At 34.3% G+C, this 25308-nt stretch overlaps 1 protein-coding gene across 2 annotated transcripts in view; it reads left to right on the top strand.

Annotated features, from left to right (window-relative positions):
- The window catches only part of LOC148941570 (uncharacterized), a 95331-nt gene that overhangs the window by 38038 nt on the left and 31985 nt on the right, over positions 1 to 25308 (top strand). For both annotated transcript variants that reach the window (XM_089104322.1, XM_089104321.1), the window contains exon 2: positions 1300 to 1469. In XM_089104322.1, the coding sequence (XP_088960448.1) occupies positions 1309 to 1469 (161 nt within the window). In that variant the 5' untranslated portion in view covers positions 1300 to 1308. The remainder of the gene's footprint in view (positions 1 to 1299; positions 1470 to 25308) is intronic.

Here is a 25308-nt window from a genome sequence, read left to right as displayed (position 1 = left end):
AGCATTTTCTTAGATATTAAAGTGTATTTTTAACTTTTAATATTACTCTTTACTTTCCAGTGAATATCAAAACTAAAAAAAAATCTATGGATTAAATTAAAAATTCACTCTTAACAATATCAGAAAGTTCCATCACGATATGTACATTCAAGCTGAAGATATCACTTATGTAATATTTCCCGTAGATCTATCCATGGTTGGCTACTGGTAACCTAAATTTTGAAGTTTTTTGTCAGAATCTGATAACCTGTATATTGAACTATCCTGTTGTACTATTTGAAGCGGTCAGTTTAGAACATCTTTTGAAATTTTAAAATGGAAATTCAAGTTTCGTAATGGCTCTTTACATTCCAATGTAAACAACCATATCAAATATTTTTTTGATTCGTTTGGTTATCCCTCCTTTATATCATACTGCGTCATTTGGAGGGGATGTGTTTATGTTCAGTGTTTCGTTAATAATTGATATTAAATTAATAAATGAATAAACAAATATTTAAACTTAAAAAATATATTGATTAAATTGAACATTCAGCCCTCTTAATAATCTCAAAAAGTTTCATCTAGATAAGTTTATTCGATATGTAGATATTAGTTACTTAAGAGTAAGGGTGAAGATAATTTTTTTTAAGTCCTTAAGAAAAAAAAAACACTGTAAACGTAATATGTTTATATATCAACTAGGAGGTTTCAATTCCTAAATATCATATTTTTAAAATATAATTTTTGTCGGGGAGGGGGAGGGGAGGGCTATTGTGAAGGGAAAACTGAAAAAGTCTAGAATCAAAATTAAATGATATTCACCTTAAGGGTTAGTTTCGGAAACCTCTCGAAGGCTCTAATTGACCTTTTAAGGATTATATATTGATTTTTATTATCCTCTGAAGGTTCCAATTTAAAATAATCTACGGATTTAATATATAACTCATTCTTCGTCACCCCCCCTCCCCCCCCCCCCGAATTTTTTATCTTGAAAGCTCTAAATATATCTTATATGTTTATTACTGACTTTTCACTATATATGTCACCGTTTTTGACAATATCCATAACTCTTTTGTTAAAAACCGTTTTTGGCCAGAAAAGTTGAACAAGAGGCATACAAGTGGCAAACAATATTGATTTACAGTCCTCGTACGGTTGAGTACCATAAGATATGCATTTAAACATGTAGCCAGGCTTTAAAATGTTTTCCATTTTCAATGTTTTCTGAAAATTGTACATTGTTCTTTGAGCACTAACTTGTTTGATATTAAAGGACTTGCTCTTAAATTGTTATGTAATATTTCTTTCTTTTTTAAGCATGGTCGCATGAACCAAACAAAGCGCGAAACAGTTTTGCTTGAATTCTGCTCAGGATCTTCTTGTCTTCTAGTCACAACGGATCTTTTAGGTCGCGGTATCGACGTAAAGCAACTATCACTTGTGATCAACTATGGCTTACCAAGTCATAAGGAGAAATACCTTCATAGGTAGGTAGCTCAATTATTTTTCATGAGCCAGGTCATTTTCCTGAAGATGGGATATTATTAAGATCCTGATAATATGGATAATGTTTAGGAGAGACCAAATACATATGTTATTCTGGCTAGGGGTGTGTATTTTATTGTATAATTCAAGTCCAAAATGAATGGATTAATTAAAGCACATGTTTTCAAATCAAATCAAATTAATCTATTTAATATAAGAAATACAAACAATTTTACAGCAGCCATCTACAAAAACCCGAAGGTTTGTTTACGATGGCTGCAAATCCATTATTATAAAGCTCTACATTCACATAACAACTATCTCTTTGCGGAGAAAAATCAACATTTGAATTAAATCAACATAAAGAACATCTCCTACTCTAAAAGGATTACACTCTTTAAATCGCAAGTGAGAAATATCACCCATCATCCTTACAACATCCAAAAAAAAAGCAACAACAGAGGTAAAAAAAAAAGAAAAAAAAAAGAAGATATTTCTAACTAAATCAACTATGACAAAATAAATATCAGCTAGGCTATAGAGCCGACTCCGTGCACTTTGACTGTGTAAATTTGCGAAAATGCCACCTTTATCTGTCCAAACAAATTTCATACCAAACATTATTCAAATTTCTAATCATTCAAATTATAACCCACAAGGTAACGCTTCAATCTACTCTTCAGCTGGCTTACATTATCAGCTTGTCTAACAGCAATTCGGGAGGGAATTCCACACCCCCGGTCCCGCAAAACGAGGCAGAAACGCAGCACGTTAAGTACTCCGGAGCTCAGATGCAAGGTCATTCGCATTTTTAGTCTCATAACAGTGATAGGATGAATTAGCTTTAAAAATTTCCCAAAATACCTCCGGTGACCACTTATTCAAACATTGATAAATAAAAATTGCTAACTGGTAATCCCGTAACTGATACATATTTAAAATTTTCAAACTTTTAAAGCAATTCAGCGTGCTATTTTTGAACTGAATATAATTACCTAAAATACGAACTATTTTATTCAGTAAAATTTGGACCTTTCTAAAACTTGAAATAAAACTACTAGTTCATAGCATGCAACCATACGATAAATAAGGGCTAACAGTAGAATGATATAGTAAAAGTAAAACATTTGACGGTAGTTGATTTTTTTGTCTTCTTATTACACCCAACCCCCTTGAAATCTTAACTGCCACAATATCACAATGTGATTTCCAACTTAAATTAAAATCAAGACTAAACCCCAAGTATTAAGCACCATTTACATGCTTTAAAAATTCACCATTACAAACAATTTTATTATGTAAACCACATGAAACTCCATTTCTACAAAATGTCATGAAATTTGTTTTGGAAACATTCACTACCAAATAACTAGAATTTGTAAAACTTATCAATTCAGCGAGGGCCTTATTTGTCTTCTCAATTAACTGGTTCAGACAAGTAGCTGTAATGGTAAACACCGTGTCATCAGTAAAAGACGTTATCAGTGAATCTGATATATAAAAACGAATTGTATCAACGTAAATTAGATAAGGATATGGGGCAGGAAGGAAACCCTGAGGCGGGCCAGAAAGAAGAATACAATTTTCTTAAGTAGAATTTTGATCAAACAATCAAATAATGCACTTGTTAAGATGAGATTACAAAACTTTTCAGAATAACCCCTTGGATCCCTACACGGCTTAGCCTACACAATAAAATTTTATGAACCACCGTGTCAAAAGCCTTTCTAAAGTCTATAAATACTGAAAGTACCAGTACACTTTTTTCGAGAGCACCATTGATGAAATCTGTTAGGTGCTGGACTGCATGTATTGTAGTGTTTTATTCTGAATCCAAACTGGGTATCACTAAGAAAACCGTAAGTAGTCAGATGGTTATAAAGTCGCCGATGCATCCCTTTTTCATACAGCTTAGCAAATAGGGGCAATATTGAAATCGGCCTCCAATTACACGGATCAGTCTTTGAGCCCCCTTTGTGAAGCGGAATAACTTCAGCTTCTTTCAGCCGAGTAGGAAATTCATCTTTCTTCAAAGGAAGGTTAATCAAATAAACAATACAAGGCAACATATTTACCATAGCATGCTTCAACGTTTTCAGATTAATTCCATCATTCACTGAAGAACTTGATTTTACCAATCCTATTAGGCTATCTGTTTTATTCTTCAACGTTCATTTCATCAGCAGACATTTCCAATCCAACTCCCCTTTCATCAATAAACGTCTCATTAATTTCTTTATTTTCATCGTATGGATTCTCACTTATTGATTCACCAATCTCAGAAAAATATTCACCAAATAAATTAGCCACTTCATCTTTTCCATCAACCAATTTACCATCAAAGATCAGACTAGCAGGAATCTCGATCTCTTTCTTCTTATTTACGACTTCATTAATAATATTCCAAGTCGCGTTCGTATTGCCTTTGTTTTCCTTAAATTTATATACAATATATTCGCGGATGCATGACCGCCTTAGCCGATTTACTTTATTATGGATTTGTTTAAGTTAAGTTAGATATTGACTATGGTTACTATTTAAGTAACTCAAATACAATTTATTTCTCCTTCTAATTAAGTCTAGTAGCTCCATAGTTACCCAAGGTTTCCGGGGATCCTTTTTTCTCACCTTTATGCTCTTTACTGGGCAAGTTCTCTCAAATATTGGCTGCAATATGTCCATGAACTTATCGAATGCCACGGAAGCACTTTCAGATTCTTCATAAACTGGTTTCCATGACACGATACTTGGTTCCTCTCTAAACTTCTATAGGTTCTCCTTTTTTAGTTGCCTTCTTTTAACCTTTGTCCTGTTCTGCTTTATCACATATTGATATGAAGTCACTGCTACTATAGGAAAGTGATCGGAAGCCTCATTTACTATAACGTCAGCATAACAGCTATGTAATACCCGGAATCGCACTGAAATATTGTCAATAAGTATAGCTGACTGTCCTGTAGCACGAGTCGGAATCCCAACTAATGGATAAAAATCATAACTGGAGAAAAGGTTTAAAAAATCCAAATTATTATTATATAAACTTAAAAGATCAAAATTAAAATCTGCCAAGCAAATGCACTCCAGATTACTCAATTCTACTGCATCCATTTAACTACTGAAACCATTTTCAAACTCCTACCAAACTGTACTCGGCGGTTTATAAACCTCAGTAATCACTATATCCTTTCCACCAACCTCCAGCTCAAGAGTAAGAGATTCTACCTTACCATCTATCCAAACTGACAGGTTTTCCCTTATTTTACCAACAAAATTGTCCTTAACCAAAAATGCCAAACCTCCACGTCCAATTTTCTCTCTATTCTTTACAATAAGCCTGTATCCTGGAAAATTATATAACGACAGAACATGTTCAGAAGTTAAAAAAGTTTCACAAAGGCCAATTACATCAAATTTACTATTTACATTATCAATTAACTGGAGAATTTCAAAATATATTGAAGTTACATGGCAATTCCAATGTCACAGGCAAAACGAACTTACATTCACCTCTAATCCTGAAGAAATCACATCCACATAACAACTATATCTTTGCGGGGAAAAATCAGCATTTATACTTTCCGGAAGTAAATCATCACAAAGAACATTTCCCAATCTAAAAGGATTACGCAAGTGAGAAATATCACCCATCACCCTTACAACATCCACACAAAAAAATAAGAAATAAAAAGAGCAACAAAAGAGAAGAAAAGCAACAAAAACATAGATAAAAATAAGAAAAGAAAAAAAAGACACTACTTACTAAATAAACTATGAAAAATTAACTAAGTATCAGCTAGGCTAAAGAGCCGACGCGGTGCGCTTTGGCTGGGTAATTTCGCAAAAATGTGGCCTTTATCTGTCCAAACATTTTTCACACCAAACTTGTCCCGTGCACTATTTAATATTGCCTTTCTACGTTTCGTAAGAAATTCACTAACATAAATTCCAGATCCAGCTAATTTTTATGTAGTTTTAAACACTTTGTACCTAAGTTCTTTTGATACCAACTTCGCTAAAACTGGGGCCACAGGATCTGGATTTCTGCGGGCTAAATTTCGAGAATCTTCCATAGAGTTGAGTCTGAAACGCTGAATCGACACAAGATTTTCCCTAGTAATAGTTGAAACTCCCATAGTTGACTTAACAAGGCTTAGGACTGTCGTATCAAGATATGAGCCAGGAGGCTGTCTTATTCCTGAGAATATCAGACAGTCTTGCATAGTTTCCTGTTCAAAATCATCAAGCTTGTTCTCCATTGTAAAAATATGATTTTCTAGTGCTTCAATTTGACTCTTTAGTCCTTTAATTAGTTTTCAATGCGCTCAAACCTCGGATTAAAATCTAGCACTATATCATCATAAATTTCTGCAGTGATAATTTGGCTATTTATCTGTACAGCACCAGAAGACCCAGTTCCAATGTTTTGCGCTATTTTTTCTGCAACACATTTTTCTATATCTGCCACTAGCTTAATCTTAGTTATCGTAACTTCTTCTTGGGTCGCAGCTAACTGTTGAAAAAGTCCAGAAATACACGAACTAGGAGACGTCCCTGTTCGTGCAAACTCCTTGTATATATTGGGAATTACATTCAAACTTCATTTTTGCCCAATACCAAGTCCATTTATTGAAACGTCTTGCCATTTTCTATGTTTATTCTTGCGATGAATTTCATCCAAATCTGTCATATCACTGTCGTAAATTTTTACCACATTTCCTATTTCATACCTCTCTTATATGGTTGATTTTGAGGATAATTTTATCAAATTCTGACGTATCCGTGTTGAATCACACTTTATCCAACGTTTTGGTTTTGCAAAACTCTCCATGTTTATTCCTGCAGTCAACTTCAATCCCTATGTTGCCTGGTTGTGCGCATTTGCGCCATTTGGGTGTTTTTTCGAGTTGATTGTTCATTGAATTTTTTTAATTAGCGAATTGCGTCCATTTTGTGCACATCATAAAAATACGGCACACAATGGGCGCATTTTGCCTTCAAAATTACAATGACAAAACCCAAAATCTTAAAGTCTAGTGTTTACTGACAACTTCTACTGACAGATTCAGAAATCTGTCTATAAAAAAAGGTGGAATTTTCAAAACCCCGTAGGAATTCTCATATTGCATTCCAGGCTCCATGACGACCTAAATTTTAAATTATCAAAGCGTGCATTATCCTTAGCGTAAAAAACCGAATATGGGAAAGTCTTCAAATTTCGATAAAATCATAGGCAGCGTGCTAGCGCTGCCTTAGTAAAGACCGATGTGGGCACAATGTGTTTTTTTTTTTTTTAAGCCGGGCACTTCGTATCGAAGGAGTTGTCGTAGAAACTTCAAAAAAGGCTCATTCGATCGGAAATGGGAGTGGCTAGTGCCCTTTTTAACAGTCGAAAGTGATTGGAGGGCAACTAGCCCCCCCACGGCCATCATTCCCCCAAACACATCCAATGACAATTTTGAGATAACCATATTGTTCAGCGTAGTTGATTTCCAGATAGAAAATATCTTTTTGCGGAGGACACTCCCCCAAAACCCTGGGGGCAAGGGTTTTAAGTTATGCCCTGAGGGCATATAAGAACAATGTTGGCACAATGTACCATTTATTATTTTTTCCTTTAAAGCAGGGCACTTCATATGGAAGGGGTTGCTGTAGAGACTTCTAAAGGGGCTCATTCGATTGGAAATCGAGAGTTCTAGTGCCCTTTTAATAGTCGAAAGTGATTTGAGGGCAATTAGTCTCTCCCCGACGCCCATCATTCCCCCAAACACTTCCAATCAAAATTTTGAGATAGCTTTTTTGTTCAGCGTAGTTGATTTCCAGATAGAAAATGGGTATCTGGGGAGGCCACTCCCCCACAACCCTCAGGGCAAGGGTTTTAAGTTATGCCCTGGGGGAATATAAAGTTTTTATGGAAGGCGTTGTCGTAGAAACTACAAAACAGGCTCATTCAATTGGAAATTCAAAGGGCTTGTGCCCTTTTTAATAGTAGAAAGTAATTGGAGGGCAACTAGTTCCCCCCCCAAGCCAATCATTCCCCCAAAAACATCCAATCAAAATTTTGAGATAGCCATTTTGTTTAGCGTAGTTGATTTCCAGATAGAAAATATATTTTTGAGGAGGACACTCCCTCACAACCCTCTGGGCAAGGGTTTTAAGTTATGCCCTGGGGGCATATAAGGTTTTTATAGAAAGCGTTGTCGTAGAAACTTCAGAAAGGGCTCTTTCTATTGTAAGTTTACAGGGCTAGTGCCCTTTTCAATAGTCAAAAGTGATTGGAGGGCAACTAGCACCCCCCCCCCCTCACGCTCATCATTCCCCCAAACACATCCAATCAATATTTTGAGATAGCCATTTTGTTCAGTGTAGTTGATTTCCAGATAGAAAATATCTTTTTAAGGAGGACACTCCCCAAAAACCCTCGGGGCAAGGGATTAAATTATGCCCTGAGGGCATATAAGAACGATGTTGGCACAATGTATCATTTATTATTTTTCCCTTAAAGCAGGGAACGTCATATGGAAGGGGCCGTCATAGAGACTTCAAAAGGGGCTCATTCGATTGGAAATCGAGAATTCTAGTGCCCTTTTTAATAGTCGAAAGTGATTGGACGGCGATAGCTCCCCCCCCCATGCCCATCATTCCCCCAAACACATGCAATCAAAGTTGCGAGATAGCCATTTTGTTCAGCGTAGTTGATTCCTGAAAAAAAATATCTTTTTGTGGAGGACACTCCCCCAAAACCCTCAGGGCAAGGGTTTTAAGTTATCTCCTGGGGGCATATAAGGTTTTTATTGAAGGTGTTGTTGTAGAAACTTAAAAATAGGCTCATTCGGTTGGAAATTCAAAGGGCTAATGCTCTTTTTAATAGTCAAAAGTGATTGGAGGGCAACTAGCCCCCCCCACGCCCATCCATCCCCCCAACACAGCCAATCAAAATTTTGAGAGAGTCATTTCGTTCAACGTAGGCTAGTTGATTTCCAGATATAAAATATATTTTTGAAGAGGACTCTCCCCCATAACCCTCAGGGCAAAGGTTTTAAGTTATGCCTTGGGGGTATGTAAGGTTTTTATAGTAGGCATTGTCGTAGAAACTTCAAAACAGGCTCATTTGATTGGTAATTCAAAGGACTAGTGCCCTTTTAAATAGTTGAAAGTGATTGAAATTCAACTAGCCCCCCCCCCCCCCACGCGCATCATTCCCCCCAAACACATCCAATCAGAATTTTCAGGTAGCCATTTTGTTTAGCGTAGGCTAGTTGATTTCCAGATAGAAAATTCGTTTTTAGGAGGACACTCCCCCACAACCCTCAAGGCAAGGGTTCTAAGTTATGCCCTGGGGACATATAAGGTTTTTATAGAAGGCGTTGTCTTAGAAACTTCAAAACAGGCTCATTCAAATGGAAATTCAAAGGGCTAGTGCCCTTCTTAATAGTCGAAAGTAACAGGAGGGCAACTACCCCGCCCACGCCCATCATTCTCCCAAACTCATCAAATCAAAATTTTGAGATAGCCATTTTGTTCAGCGTAGGCTAGTTGATTTCCAGATAGAAAATATGTTTTTGAGGAGGACACTCCCCCGCAACCCTCAAGACAAAGGTTTTAAGTTCTGCCCTGGGTGCATATAAGGTTTTTATAGAAGGTGTTGTCTTAGAAACTTCAAAACAGGCTCATTCTATTGGAAATTCAATGGGCTAATGCCCTTTTTAATAGTCGAAAGTGATTGGAGGGAAACTAGCCCCCCCCCCACGCCAAACATTCCCACAAACACATTCAATAATAAAATTTTGAGATAACCATTTTGTTCAGCGTTTTTGATTTCCAGATTGAAAATATATTTTTGAGGAGGATACTCTGCCGCAGCCCTCAGGGCAAGGGTTTTAAGTTATGCCCTGGGGACATATAAGGTTTTTATTGAAGGTGTTGTCGTTGAGACTTCAGAAAAGGGCTTATTCAATTTGAAATTCAAAGGGCTAGAGCGCTTTTTAATAGTCTAAAGTGATTAGTGATATTTTTTGTTGTTGTTGTTGTTTAGACCAGGGCACTTCGTATCGAAGGAGTTGTCGTGGGAACTTAGAAAGGGGCTGATTTGATTGAAAATAGAAAGGGCTGATGCCCTTTTTAATAGTCGAAATCGATTGGATGGCAACTAATCCTCCTTCACTCCCACCCTCCCACCCCCCTACACAAATTTGCCCCTTATGTTTTAAAAATAAATAATGCCTTTAGATTAAAAAAAAAATCACTTTGTTAAAGCTAAATCCCAATAAGGCATCTCAACAGTATCCCAAGAACGACTGAGAGTATTTTGTTCAAACTTTCGAGGCTACTTCTGCTCTTAAAATTTAACCAAATCAAAATAGCGCAAGTGTATCCAAGCTATCAAAGAAAGCAAACAGATTTTTTTGTGAATGGTATCAAGTTTTCCATTTTAGGTCAACTAGAGGAAGTATGAAACTAAATTAAACAGTACTATTTGTGTCCAGATTTTTAAAAGGGTTTATGCTGTTAAAAATTGCTGAAAAATTTTCTCCAGCATACAAATAGCAGGCCAAACTATAAAGTCTTAAAAAACGAAGAAATTTACATTTCCTTTTTCCCTGAAAAGACTATGTCAATATAAAATGAACAGAAATTAATTAAAAACACTTTTTCCACAAAATAAGAATTCAAAGAAAAGTAATGTACTCCATTAAACAAAAAATGATCAAAAATAAAATCAAATAATCTATCAAGTGTGAAACTACCACAAATCAGCATCGATAAATAAATGAAACCTAAAACGAACAGAAATCACAATATATAACCGAGTCAAACTCAAAACTAGCAGAAATTAACATAAGTTGGGTGCAAAACCCCTATGCCTTCCCAAGGCCAGAACAAAATTTGCACTTTACTGAAAAAATAGAGAAGAATGTGCATTGTCAGTTTAATATACATTTACTGATATTTAGTAATCAAAATGTTAAAATTATTTTATTTATTAAAGTTATAAAAGTAAACCCATTTAAACATTTTTTCAGTAAAGTGCAAATTTAACAGTCAAAAGAGATCAGAGGGGGACTACTCCCCACGCCCCTTTTCCCCCAAATACATCCGTTATAAATTTGAGATAGCCATTTTCCTAAAAAAGAGTTCAAAGGTCAGATAAAAAAAAACTTTCGTGTCAACACAACCCCCCGGGGGCAGGTGTTGCAATTTATGCCCTGGGACATATATGGTTTTTATGGAAGGAATACTCGTACAAACTTCAGAGAGGGCTCATTTTATTGGAAATTAAAAGTTTTAGTTCACATTTAAAGAGTAAAAATATATCGACGGGCAACTAGCCCCCCCCCCCCCCACACCACATTTTTTCCTCAAATCCGTCCAATAAGAACTTTGAGATAATCTTTTTTAAAAACTAGTTGAAAGATCACATAATGAAAACTCTGGGGTCGACACAACCCCGAGGTCCCAAGGGAAGACGTTGTAAGTTATGCATGGGGGGATATATGGTTCTTATGGAGGGGATGCACGTAAAGACGTCAGAGAGGGTTCATTTGACTGGAAGTTGAAAGTTCTAGCTGAGCTTAATAAGTGTCAAAAGAGATTGGAGGGTAACTAGCCCCTCTACTACGCTCCTTTTTCTCCAAATGATTGCGATAACAATTTTGAGATAGTTTTTGTTGAAAATAGTTCAAAAGTCAAACAACAAAAACTCAGGTGTCGACAGTTGACACAACCCCTAGGGCCCGAGGGCAGGCGTTGTAAGTTATGCCCTTGGGGCCAATATGGTTCTTATGGAAGGAATGCTTGTATAAACTTCGGAGAGGGCTCATTTGGTTTGAAACTGAGAAATAAGAATTTTGAGAGAGTCATTTTTTTTAAATGGTTTAAAGATCATATAACGAACTCTAGGGTCGACACAATCCTTCAGGGCCCAGGGTAGGCATTGTAAGTAATGCCTTGGGCATATATAACTTTGATGTGAAGGACGCTTGTATTAACTTCGGAGAGCCTTGATTGGAAATTGAGAAATAAAAACTTTGAGAGAGTCATTTTTTCAAAATCACTCAAAGATCATATAATGGATTCTAGGCCGACACAATCCTTCAGGGCCCGGGTAGGTGTTGTAAGTAATGCCTGGGGGCATATATAGCTTCTATGTAAGGACACTCCAATAAACTTCAGAGAGGATTCATTTGATTGGAAATTGAGATTTTTAGTACTGATTTTAATTGTCAAAAGAGATCAGAGGGCAATCATCGAAACCACGCCCCTTTTCCCCCATTCGCATCCAATAAAAATTCAAAGTAGTTATTTTGTTCAAAATAGTTCAATGTTCAGATAAAAAATACTCCTCAGTTGACAAAACACCTCAGGGCCCGAGTGCAGGCATTGCAAGTTATGCCCTGGGGGCATATATGGCTCTTATGGAAAGGATGCTCGTATAACCTTCAGAGAGGGCTTATTTGATTGTAAAATAAAATTTCTAGTTCACTTTCTCAGAGTTAAAAGAGCTTGAAGGTCTCCTAGCCCCCCCCCCCACTAATGCCATTTATCAAACGCATCCGATGAAAATTTTGAGATATTTATTTTTTTTTAAATAGTTCAAAGGCCAGACAACAAAAACTCTGGTTTTTGACCAGAACTCTGGTTTTCGACACAACTCTTCTGGTCAAGCCATTCTAAGTCATGTCCTGAGGTCGTATATGATTTTTATGAGAGGTATACTCAAAGAAACTTCAGAAAGAGCTCATCTCTTTGAAAATATAAAGTTCTATTCCACTTTCTCAGATTCAAAAGAGATCGGAGGGCAATTAACTCCTCGCCCCTCCAAGCCTTTTTCTTTCCCAAACCCATCCGACAAAAGCTTTAAAGTGACTATTTTGTTAAAAATAGTTCAAATATGAAATATTGAAGCTCTGGGGTCGACAAAACCTACTTTGCTCGGGGATAGACGTTTTAAGCTATTCCCTGGGGGCATATATAGTTCCTATAGAAGGGATGCTCGTATATACTTCTGATAAAGGCTCATTTTATTGAAAATGGAAAGTTCTTTTTCACTTTTAAAAAATCCAAAGAGATTGAAGGGTGGTTAATCCCCCCCCATGCCCTGTTTTCCACAAATCCATCTGGTGAAAATTTTGAGATGGCCATTTGGTTAAAATAGTTGAAACATCAGATAAAAAACTCTGAGGTTGAAGCAAACGCATTTTTTTACTTTGATATTGTTACTTTGATACCAGTTGTGATAATTTGAAGAACATTTGAATTTGAAAAAAAAAGTTTGATTTGGAAATAAAGAATTTTTAAGAACTTGAAAATTTTTGCAATTAAAAACGAACAAAAACTAATTACAAAAAAAAACTTTCCAAAAAAGAAGTTTTTCAAAGAAATGTAAATTTTAAACTTAGGATCAGCAGATACAAATACCTGTTAAAATTCAAACTCAAAACAACCAGAAATTACTCTTCAAGAATAAATGAAACCTTTACTGAAAACGAATTTTATTAAAAATATTTTCTTTTTTACTTAATATTGAAAATCAACATTAAAATTTTGAACTGATGACCTTTCAGCTTTTAAAATCATTGTTAATCAAATATTCAGTTTAATTTATTAGTTCTTTCTAAAATTGTTCAAGATAAAAATAGTTTCGATTCAAACAAGAGTTTGGATTCTGCCCCCTTCCTTAACTGTAAAAACTAAAAGCCTACTGCGTCATTGACGCTTCACTGAAAACGAAATAAATTACAAATATTTTCTTTTCCAGTTCTTAGAGCATTGAACATGAAAATAAAATTACAGTGAAATAAAATCTTGAACTGATGGATCTTTCAACAATTAAAATCATTATGCATCAAATATTCAATTTGATTTTGTTTTTACTTTCCAAGACTGTTCAATACACATATGGTTTACAGTAAAGCGCCAATGACTCAGTAGGTTATAGACTTTTGGAGTAAAGGAAGGAGGCAATATCCAAACTTCGTTTGTAGTAATTTTGTTCGTTTCAGACTGGATTTGTATATTCAATATTATCTGTTGTATGTTTGTTTGTATTGATTGTTTATTTAATTTCTGTTCCTTTTGAGTTTCATTCATACTTCAATAGCAAAATATTTTTCTTTCATTTTAAGCTTGATTTGCATATTCAGTTTAAGCATTACTCACTTTAAGATCTATTTATTTATTTATATTATTACTTGCTGTATGTTTTTTGCTGTGATGGTTTATTTAATTATCTGTTCATTTTGGGTTTAAACAAATAGACTTAGACGAGATTGGCCTTAACTAAGCCCTTCCATAGAAGACAAGGTGTTATGGCTTACTTGCAACTAGCCGAAACAATAATGACCCATCTCTTTCAACAACCAGACTAATTAATGCCCGATTCATCAGATACCACTGTTATAACTAGCCGATTTATATTGACCCATCTAATAGAGATTTACAAAATTTCGCAGAATTTAATTTATTGATTTAAAAAAAGAGGATACATTTAGATATATTATGAACTTTAAAACCATTGACACTCATCTTTAGGCGAATCATCGAATATTCCTGTTATAGCTACCAAAAATAATAGCGGCTCATCTATTGCTAAAACTAGCTGCATAACTGCATATTCATCAGAAAACCCTACAACAACTAGCTGATTCAACTTCGACCCACCTATAAGTGTTATAAGGCATTTTATTCGTATTTACGCATCAATTGCTTCAGGATTTTGGTGTTAGTCTGTATATTGGGGAAACCACACCCTCTCCTAATTATCTGAGGAATTTTACCTGAATTTTCTCATCAAAGTTCCAGGACTATATTAGAGGGAGCTTGCCCTCCAATTGTGATTCGGAAAACCTTTGAAACAGTGAAATGCAAGATTTGACAATTCGTGATAAGGGTATTTTAAATCAAATACGCGACGGAGAAACTGAATTTCCAATACTTGCGAACTATTTTTCTAAAAAAGCATGCATTTAGAAGTGTAGAGCCTTTCAACAGATTCTTTAAAAGAATGTTGATTCCATTGCAATGTCCTTATTTAAAGGTGGAATCGCTGGCATCCACGATAATTGACTGTAGGATAATTTATAACATTTATTTTGCTTAGATGATCAGAAGGGGATAAAAAAAAAGCTTTCAGTTTTTGCACTTTCAAAATCACTTTCCAGAATATTTAGAATCTGAAGCGTATTCAACATGGATGAAAAGATACTTTAGGGTAGTTTTTAGCAGTAAGTTTCAAAATGCTTTCATGAAATGGAAAAACCAAAAGAGGTAATGAGCATGGTAATACTTCGCTCTAGTTTAAATCTAAACGAATATGTCCTTTTTTTATAAGGGTTAAGCCCCGTACTACCAATTATGTCATATATTACATAACCAATATGCATGACCCATTCCTCGTAGCTAAGACCATTTTAAAAGTAATGATCATCTTGAAAGATACTTAGAAAAGATACTATAGGGTGGTTTTCAACAGTAAGTTTCAAAATGGTGTCATGAAATGGAAAAACCAAAAGAGGCAATGAGCATGGTAATACTTCGATCTAATTTAAATCTACAAGAATCTGTCCTTTTTTTATACGGGTTAAGCCCCTTACTACCAATTATGTCGTATATTACACAACCAATATGCATGACCCATTCCTCGTAACTAAGACCATTTTAAAAGTAATGATCATCTTGAAAGAAAGCACGCATACCCTAATTCTTATACAAGACAACAGCTCATATAAGCAAAACTGAAGTTATAGAAAGGTTAACCGTTTACAGAAGTAGTATTGTGTTAATGCAAGGAAGTGGCCAGAACCCCCTTTATTCTTATATGCAGAAGAAGCGACCCAAAGGGCATAACCTTGAGTGGGCCCACAGTATTGTTTTAACAGTTACAAACGTTGCCCAGAGTTCCTATGACAGAAGAGAAAAAGACCGTCCAAGTTATTGCAAGCAGTTTAAGCGGGCCCTTATCCCACTAATAAAAGCGGGCCTATATCCCAAGATTCCTTTGACAGCCATCAAGTGTTATAAAAAAAAACGTCCAAAGTATTGTATGCAGGTTAAACGAGCCCATCTGGTTTTATCTTACTTCTGACGCGTTATGGAAAATTCTTGGAATTGCCGTTATCTATCGGTGAAATGTGTCTTTGGATAGAGGCGGCCAGGCACAGAGTACCCATCACGTGATCATTCATATGAATGTTTGATGTTGAGTTAGTTAGTATTTCAGTTCCACATAAACACTTGATTAGTTCACATTGTTTCCAGTTGAAAACAAACATTCAAATATTTTAAAAATGAGTTGTTTTACACAGTTGCAGCTTGAAGGAGTTGATAGTGATGTTACGAAGACAAGAGCTTACAATGTAGGAGTTGAAATTGGAAAGGATTGTTGACTAACATTGATGTCGACTAGGATTGTCGACCTGAGATATTAGTAGATGTATTATATCATTGACTATATTTAAGTCGGGCAAACAAGTATGTTTTGCCGCAAAAGTAAATATAATGCATATATCGAGACTACAACATGGGTTGAATGCAATCATGAAGCACATTGATGAAAGTGGATTGAATCGCCTAATGAGAAGAGAGTGGAAATATATTCTTTTATTACATTTCTGGCAATAAAAATGTTTTATAATGATTTGTTTTGGTTAGATATTTTATTTGATCGTTTACACCTCTTTACTGGGAGAGCAATAGGCGTTGAAAGTGTGCAGAAAGCAGAAACTAGCAATTGTTAGTTTAGTCTATAATTGGTCGTGGGAGTGTTAATAATGAAAATAGATCGACTTGAGAAAAAGAAAATCTTATGGAGTCTTGTAACACTGGAAGTGTTTGAATATAAATGTTCAATTTCAGGTGTTAACTGTACAAAAGAAAATATTCTCTAAAAAAAATACTTGAAATTATCGTGGAAAATGATTCTCCATCTTTGGACTCTTGCATAAGGCTTTTACGTGGTCAACCAAATGCATTTACTCACTTTATTGATGCATCAGTTGAAACAAAAGTTTTAACTTTTTCTTTTAACTACTACCTAGAAATTCGTTTATGACGACCACTTTATAAGTGTATGTGTTGTGTGTGTGTATATGTATGTGTGTTTATTTACATGTATGTGTGTGTATGTGTGCATCCGTGTGCATGCGTGTGTTTGTTTGTGTATGTGTGTGTAAATTATCTACATTTAAGTTAGGTTTATTTGAATTAATGTAGTTAACAGAAGTTACACTTCAGTTTTGAATTTTTTCGAGGAAGAAATAAAGTCAAGTTTTCTTCTGAATTTATCAAAGAAGAGAAAAATTTAAGAGTTCGATTCAGAATTTTCCCAAAGAAGAGAGAAAAATATTACAGTTTAGTTCTGAGTTTTCCTAAAGAAGAAGAATTTCAACTTAAGTTCGGAATTTCAATTTAGAACTTTCTAAGGGAAGAGAAAAAGTTCAAGTTCTCTTCTGAATTTTTTCAGTGAGGAGAAAGATGTCTCACTTCTTAATTTTTGGTAGAAGATGGAAAAGTTATACTTCGGTTCTGAGTTTTTTCTAAGAAGAAATGAAGTTCCACTTTAATTCTGAGGTTTCACAAAGAAGTGAGGAAAAGTTCAAGTTTTCTTCTGAATTTCCATAGTACAGAAAAACGTTAATTTTCAATTGTAAATTTTTTTCCAATTAAGAGAAAAATGTTAAACCTCGACTCTGAATTTTTGGCAAAAGACAGAAAAAAGTAACACATCAGTTCTGAGTTTTCCTAAGGCAAAAGAAAGTTCCATTTTGGTTTGGAATATTCTCAACGAAGAGAAAAAACTATATGTTCTCTGCTGAATTTTCTGAAGGAAGACAAAAAGTTACATTTTTTTCCAGAATTTTCCAGAAAATAGAAATAGTTTTAGTTCAATTCTGAATTTTTTCAAAGGAGTGAGAAAAAGTTTAAGTTCTCTTCGGAATTTTTCCATAGAAGAGAAAAATGCTAATTTTCAATTGTGAATTTTTTTCCAATGAAAAGAAAAATATTCAACTCTGAATTTTCGGCGGAAGATAAAAAAGGTACACTTCAGTTCTGAGATTTCCTTAGAAGAGAAAAAATTTCCCGTTAGTTTTAAGTTTTTTCAAGGAAGAGAAAAAAATTCCAGTTCTCTTCTTAATTTTCTCAAAGAAGAGAAACATTTACATTTCGATTCCAAATTTTTAAGAGAATATAAATAGTTCTAGTTCAATTCTGAATTTTTTCGAAGAAGAAAAAGAAGTCTCACTTCACTTCGGGATTTTCCAGCGGTGAAAAAAAGTCTCACTTCACTTCTGAATTTTGATAGAAGATGGAAAAGTTATACTTCGACTTTGAATTTTTTCTGTAGAAGGAAAAAAGTTATCATTTAGTTCTGAGTTTTCCTAAAAAAGATAGAGTTTCACTTTAGTTCTGAGTTTTCTCAAAGAAGTGAAGAACAAAGATAAAAATATTTCACTTCTGATCTGAATTTTTTGAAGAAGAGAAAATAAGTTCAAGTTCTCTTCTGTATTTTTCCATGGAATTGAAAAATGCTAAGGTTTGATTCTGAATATTTTCCAGAGAAGAGAGTAAATGTTAAACTTCCATTCTGAAATTTTCCAAGAATAAAAAAGTGACAAATTGGTTCTGAGTTCCCTCAAAGAAGAAATAAGTTCCAATTCAATTCAAAATTTTCCCAAAGACGAAATGAAAAATTCAATTTCACTTCTGAATTTTTTCCAAAGTCAAGAAAAATCTTATACTTCAATTATGAATTTTTTCAAAGAAGAGAAAAATATATACTCCAGTTCTGTGACTCACCAAAGAAAATAAAAAGTTCCACATCCGTTCGGAACTTTTAAACTAGAAAAAAGTTCAAATTCTCTTCTGGATATTTCCATAGAAGTGAGAAAACAGCTAAGGTTCGATTCTAAGTTTTTTCCAGAGAAGAGAAAAATGTTACACTTTAACGCTGAAGCTTCGATAGAAGATAGAAAAAGTGTGTAAACAAAAAATTGTTACTTCTAAGAGAAATTTCTTATCTTTGAGGGGAAACTTGCTGTGATTAGAGAGCATTGGTACTATTAAGAGAAAACCTGTTACTTTCAAGATAAATTTGATAGTATTAAGTAAAACTTTGTTCGTATTAAGGAAAAAGTTGTTACTTCTAAGAAAAATTTATTAATGTAAAAAATTTATTATTTTAAGAGTTAGCGTAAACAGAAAATTGTTACTTCTAAAAGTAAACTTGTTATCTTTGACGGAAAACTTGCTGCTATTAGAACAAATTTCAAACTATTAAGGAAAAACCTGTTACTTCCGAGATAAACTTGATAGTAAGTAAAACTTTGTTAGTATTAAGGAAAACTTATTTCTTCTGAGAAAAACTTCCTACTTCTAACAGAAAACTTGTAAGCATGAACAGAAAATTGTTACTTCTAAGAGAAATTTGTTATTTTTGACGGAAAAATTGCCGCTATTAAAAAAAATGTGCCACTTTTGAGACAAAAGTAGCACATTTATACTATAATATAGTACACATTCATACTACAAAAGTAGCAAATTTATAAATTTTATAGTATTAAGTAAAAATGCTTTAGTAATAAGGAAAAAGTTTGGTACTTCTAACAAAAAGTTTGTTAGCATTAGGAAAAATCTTGTTACTTCTAACAAAGAAAACTTGTTAGCGTAAACAGAAAATTGCTACTTCTATCAGAAAACTTGGTAGTATTACCAGAAGATTGTTACTTCTAAAAAAAAGTTGTTATCCATGAGTCAGCGGGTGCAACATAGCAGTAAAAGTGTGACATTGCGACGTGAATTGCTTGGAGTGTCACGTACTAGCAAGAAAATCGTGAGTTCCCGCTGTTCAAAAAAGAAAAACAGTGTTAAATTGACATTCTTGAGCTTATTTTTGGTGAAAAAGGTTGAAAATGTCCTGGGGGAGGGGTAATAATAGGTGGTGCAACATGGATGACGTAGGGGCAGACGTGATATGCCTTGGTGGTATGCCATGGCTTGCAAAAAACTTAAATCATCTGATCGAAGCATAATTTTTAGCAAGAAATGTCTGAAAAAATGTCTTGGAGGTAATGGGGTGATGTCAGAGGGTGCCATAGATCAGTATTAGTATGGCATTGTGGCGTAAATTGCTTGGTGTATCATACTCTAGCTATGAAATGCCGAGTTTTACTGTTCAAGTAAAAACAGTGTCTAATTTAAATTTACGAGTTGATTTTTGAGGGTAAAGGTTGAAAATGTCCTAATGGGTGATGAGGGGTGGTGCCACGTGGATGAAGGAAGGGGATATATGTAATGCCATGGCAGTTTGACTTGACATGGTGCATCACTTAGAGATGGGTTGCAAAAACTTGAATCACTGGATTGAGGCATAATTTTTAACAAGAAAAGTCTGAAAAATGTCTTAGGAATGATTTTTAGAGGGTATGGGGGCTGTAATATAATGGTGATGTGGCGTTAATTTCATCTGGTTAACGTGTTCTACAGTTTAAAAAGTTATGACGGAGGCATTAAAAGAATTTTTACGGTGGTGGGGGGGGGGTAAAAAAGATCTAGCATGCACTCAAATAAATGATTTATTTTCGTTGAGGGCAATAGTGCCAAAAATTTGCATCTAATATCAAACCTGTTTTCCGGAAATGATTGATAGGGAGGCGGGGTGCAGTCGTATATTGCCACGATGGTGTGAAATATGTACAGTCTTGTCCCATAGAAACGAGGCATTATCGTTAATAGCTCTAGGAAATTCTTCAATAATGCCAAACAATTTGCATCTAATATCAATCTTGCCCTCTGGAAATGATTGCTAAGGGGATGACAGTCATAAGACTCCAACTTCAGAGTCCTCTTTTAATGGCTCTTTTAACTAGACTTGTTATTTATAAATGATTTCAACTCTAATTCCTGACACTTTTGAAATTCCGAGTTCAACTCCAAAAAGATGGTAAATAATTATTTAAAACTATCAAGTGCTAGAATAGGCTTAGTCAAAATTGCTCCCAGATGTGTGTGAAAACAGTGTTGCAATGACTTTCCGCTCTAATGTTTGGATCTTGTACACCTTGGATTTATTAAACCCGAGGAAAATAACGAAAAATATTAAAATAATATCATAAAAACTCTCGGACCTCGGACCATAGGCCTTAGAAAATATTAAAAACAGGAAAAAATGTTAGAATATGGTAAATAATTGTTTAAAATCCTCAAGTGCTAGCTTAGCTCAAGGATCAGTGCTATAAGCTTAGCTCAAGGATAACGGGGGCATTTTCGTTAAAAGCTCTTAATAGGGCGTTAAAATTCACTTCTAATATCATTCTTGCCCGTCTGAAAATAATTGCTAAGATGTATTTTTCTTTAATGCATTTTTTTGCATCACCTGAATCTGTATAAGCTTTTTCACTTTTTTTTGTTTGTTGTGTTTTTAACTGCTTTTTCTTTGTTTTAACATTGTTGTAAATTTGTTTTAATCAATAAAATTTGTAAGTCACCCTAATCTTTTAGATTTATTGTTTAGGAGGATCAAGGTGTTTGTATAATTTAATTATGTGTTTCCCAATTATTACTAAAAATACCTTGAGAGAAATAGTTTTCTGACTGCGTCCCAAATTTCGGTTGTAAAATCTCTGTTCTAGCATGTGCGAAAAATTTGAAACCTCAGGTGTCGTGCAATAGATTATTTTTTGAATGTAGCTCTTGATACAGAAATAGCGGGAATAACAGTTTAGTCCTGTTGCATGGAGCCTTGTTCCAATGGAAGAAAATTGACCTTCAAGTCCTAGCGAGGTCAAAGAAAGAAAAAAGAAGCGCTTTGAATGTTTTGGCGGAAAATAAAATTGGGTCACCCATATTACACCTGACCGTTTAAGAGGTGAGAGTGTGTCGTTACCAGTATTCCCTTTAAAAGAACCGCTGACCGTATTACAAATGGAATAGTAGCCCCTATTGTCACTACCTGTGTATTACCCCAACCACACTCCGATTACTCATATAAAAATGCTGGAATCCCGCGAATCTTGTCAGGACATATTGTCGGAATCTTGCCAGGACATGTCATGACCTTACAGATCCCTCACGGGAATCTTACCAATACTTAAAAATACTGGAACACCTAGGAATGTCACGGAAAATTTGCCAGGGCTGTTGTGATGTCACAGGCTATGTCGTGGAAATCCTATTGGAAAGGGGAGGGCATGCCTTCGAAATCCTCTGGGGAAAGGGAGGGAATGTGTTTGAAATCCTATGTTAATTTTCCATGAATGTGCTTGAATTCAATGGGGAAAAGTATAGGGCTACGCTCGGAATCTTCCCAAATCTGAAACAAAGTTAAAACACCAGGAAACTTGCCACGGCAACTTGTTAGAAGCTTGTCAGTGCTGTCATCAGAATCTTGCTAGGGATATCGTGACGTAACAGGGTTGTCATCGGAATCCTATGGAAAAGCGCTCAAAAGCAGATTAGGGATACTACTAATCGGTTATAATATTGTAAATAACTCCCTGCCACTTTGAATAAGCGTAGTGCATTCTTGCTTAAGGGTTTTACTTTTCCCAAAGAATCTTAAAGTTTGTTTGTGTTTACAGCAGCCCTTCCTCCTGACATCTTAATGTGGGAACCAGTAATATTTGTACAAATACCGCTAATGATTTTGATAAAATTCGGATCTATATTTTGTAAAATAATTTTCTCAGTTTAGGCTTTGATTTAGACAAAACTTCCATAACATGGTAACGTTTCATCAAATTTTCAATTATATCAATTAAGCTATCTTTTCCTTGCACATGATAAATGAATAGTTACTTCTCTGTCAAAATATCACCTATGAGCATCTGGTTCATATCTTTAGCACATAAATCCATAATTTGGTAACCAAATGGGCACAAGATGGTATGGTTATAGGACTCAATAATTAATTGAGGGTTTGAGGGAAACACTTTCCTAGCTAGTAAAAATATTAAAGACACGTCTCTTGGATTTCGAAACAAAATGAAATGGAAGTTGTTGAAGGAAACTGTTCTAAAAGCTTTATTTTCAGTAAATCTGTTATGAGTAAGTTGCTAGCATACCCTAAAATAATGAAAACATAACAAAAAAAATATAACGAAATAGTCTTATATGAATACTGGCATATAGAATATCATCGTAAGAAAAAATTTATGCGTTAAATCCGTTCCACAAAATACTATAACGTTTTCTCTTGACGTGGTGCTTATTCCATTTTGAGGTCATGCTCGAGTTTTAATATGGTTTCAGATACAGCCTCGTCACACATTTCATCATTGGTATTATCTAGTTCATTGACTATATATGTTGGTAAACTGTCAATGATAATAGTAAAATTTTAAAGTGCTTTGTTTTTCATCAATACATAGTCCTTCATAGTCCTTTTTAGTCCTTTGCTATATTGTCTGCCAATGCCCATTTTACTTTACTTATGATTTCATCTTCAATTACGACATTATTTTTACATAGATTGCTGATTCCACACATAGATAAGACATGCATTATGGCATTGGTGCAGCAGTAGGCCTTTCTTTTCCCCCTTGCTTTAATTTGATTGCTAATACCAGAAAGATGGAGATAGGATCTACCAACAGGTAACGTATTACCAGATATATTTGCAAGAAGTTGCCCCTCGTGCTCAACTAATAGTTTTATATTTGCATTCTGTTTACATGCTCTCATTTCTGGGAATGTTACTCTCGCATACACATCATCGGTAATGGGATTTTTTTTTCTGGTAGTCCAAGGGAGTCTATTTTCTCACTGTCATGACAACTCATGCATACATTTCCGATAGTGATATAACTAGTACTTGTTTCATATTTAAAATATTTGTCTTTGTCAGCATTCAACGCTACGATAATTTTATCATATACACACAATTTCTTGAAATATTTCATCTTCACTTTTTTAAATATGACACAAGTGCTTACCCTTCCAGCATGCAATTAATATAGATCAGAATAGAAAATACGAGCTTAGCTCAAGGGCTAAACTCGTAGACCACCCCGAAGCAGTGCTTACGTTTTTTAGTTTTGACATTGCTATTTACCGGTCATACAAGGTCTACCCTCAAAGCTATTCCATGGATTGAATTCAATTGTTCAAGAATGGCTAGTTGGGAGTAGTGTTGTTTTTATTAGTTTTAAACTGGATAATGATTTCTCTTCAGAATAAACACTTGCTAGAATTGTTAAAAACAATTCACAATTTGAAATTTAATTGTTCACATTGATGGTGGCGTTGGGCGAAGGGCCAAACGAGGGGCCCTATCGGGCCAAATTGTTCCAAACCCTTTTTCCCGTCCTGCGTTTACACATACTACGCCTTTTAGAATGATAGACTGTGGGCCAAGCACGTGAGGGAAGACACAGCTCATTTTAAAAATATCAAAAATCCCAATTCTTTTATGATATCAATTCCTAGATGCATCATTTTCTGCTATTAATTAAAAAAAATTCCAGAAATAACTTTTTCAAAGAAAAGTAAAGGCCATTTGAAACTTAAGCTCAGCAGATACAAATACCTTTTAAAATTGAAACTCAAAACGACCAGAAATTACTAGTAAAGAATAAATGAAACCCAAAATGAACAGTAATTGAATAAGCAATCACAGCAAAAACATTCAACAAGTAATAATACAAGTGAACTAAAAGATCTTAAAGCAAGTAATGCTTAGATTGAATATGAATATCAAGCTTAAAATGAAAAAAATATTTTCCTATTGAAGTATAAATAAAACTTAAAACGAACAGAACTTAAATAAAAAATCAATGCAAACAAACATACAATATATATTAATATAGATTAATAAATTATTATTAAAACGAGTGAAACTTAAATTAAATGTGCAAATCAAGATTGAAACGAATAAAAATCACCATAAACAAGAGTTTGGGTATGACCCCGTTCTCTCACTGTAAAAGTCTAAAACCTACCGCGTCATTGGCGCTTTACTGAAAACCAATTTTAATACAAATGTTTTATTTTGTATTTAATATTGAAATTAAATATTAAAATTATAGTAAAATTTTGAACTAATGAGCTTTCAGCAATCAATATCATTATACATAAAATATTCAGTTTAATTTATTAGCTCTTTTTAAAGTTGTTAAAGACGAATATAGTTTCTCTATAGATAAGTGTTTTCATACTGCCTCCTTTCCTAACTGTAAATAAAAACCAAAAGCCTACTGCGTCATTGGTGATTTACTGAAAATGGATTATATTACAAATATTTTCTTTTCCAGTTCTTACATTATTGAAAATGAAAATACAATGACAGTGAAATAAATTCTTGAACTGATGGATCTTTCGACAATTAATATCATTATTCATCAAATATTCAATTTGATGTTGTTTATACTCTTCCAATACTGTTCAAGACGCATATCGTTTTCAGTAAAGCACCAATGATGCAGTAGGTCTTAGACTTTTACAGTGAGAGAAGGAGGTCATACCCATACTCTTGTTTTGTGGTGATTTTCGTTCGTTTCAAGCTTGATTTGCATATTCAATTTAAGTTTCACTTGTTTTAAGATTGATTTATTAATTTACATTAATATCTATTGTATGTTTGTTTGCTTTGATTGTTTATTTAATTTCTGTTCGCTTTAAGTTTCATTTATACTTCAATAGGAAATATTTTTTTTCGTTTTAAGCTTGATTTTCATATTCAATCTAAGCATTACTTGCTTTAAGATCTATATATTCATTTTTATTATTACTTGTTGAATGTTTTTGCTATGATTGCTTATTTAATTTTTTTTTTGTTTTAAGTTTCATTCATTCTTTAATAGTAATTTCTGGTCGTTTTGAGTTTCAATTTTAAAGAGTATTTGTACCTGCTGA

This window comes from Artemia sp. Qi Xiang Cuo, chromosome 18, assembly GCF_049724085.1.
Source record: "Artemia sp. Qi Xiang Cuo chromosome 18, ASM4972408v1, whole genome shotgun sequence".
In the NCBI taxonomy this organism is placed as follows: Eukaryota; Metazoa; Arthropoda; class Branchiopoda; order Anostraca; family Artemiidae; genus Artemia; species Artemia sp. Qi Xiang Cuo.
This window is presented reverse-complemented; position numbering and strand designations above follow the sequence as displayed.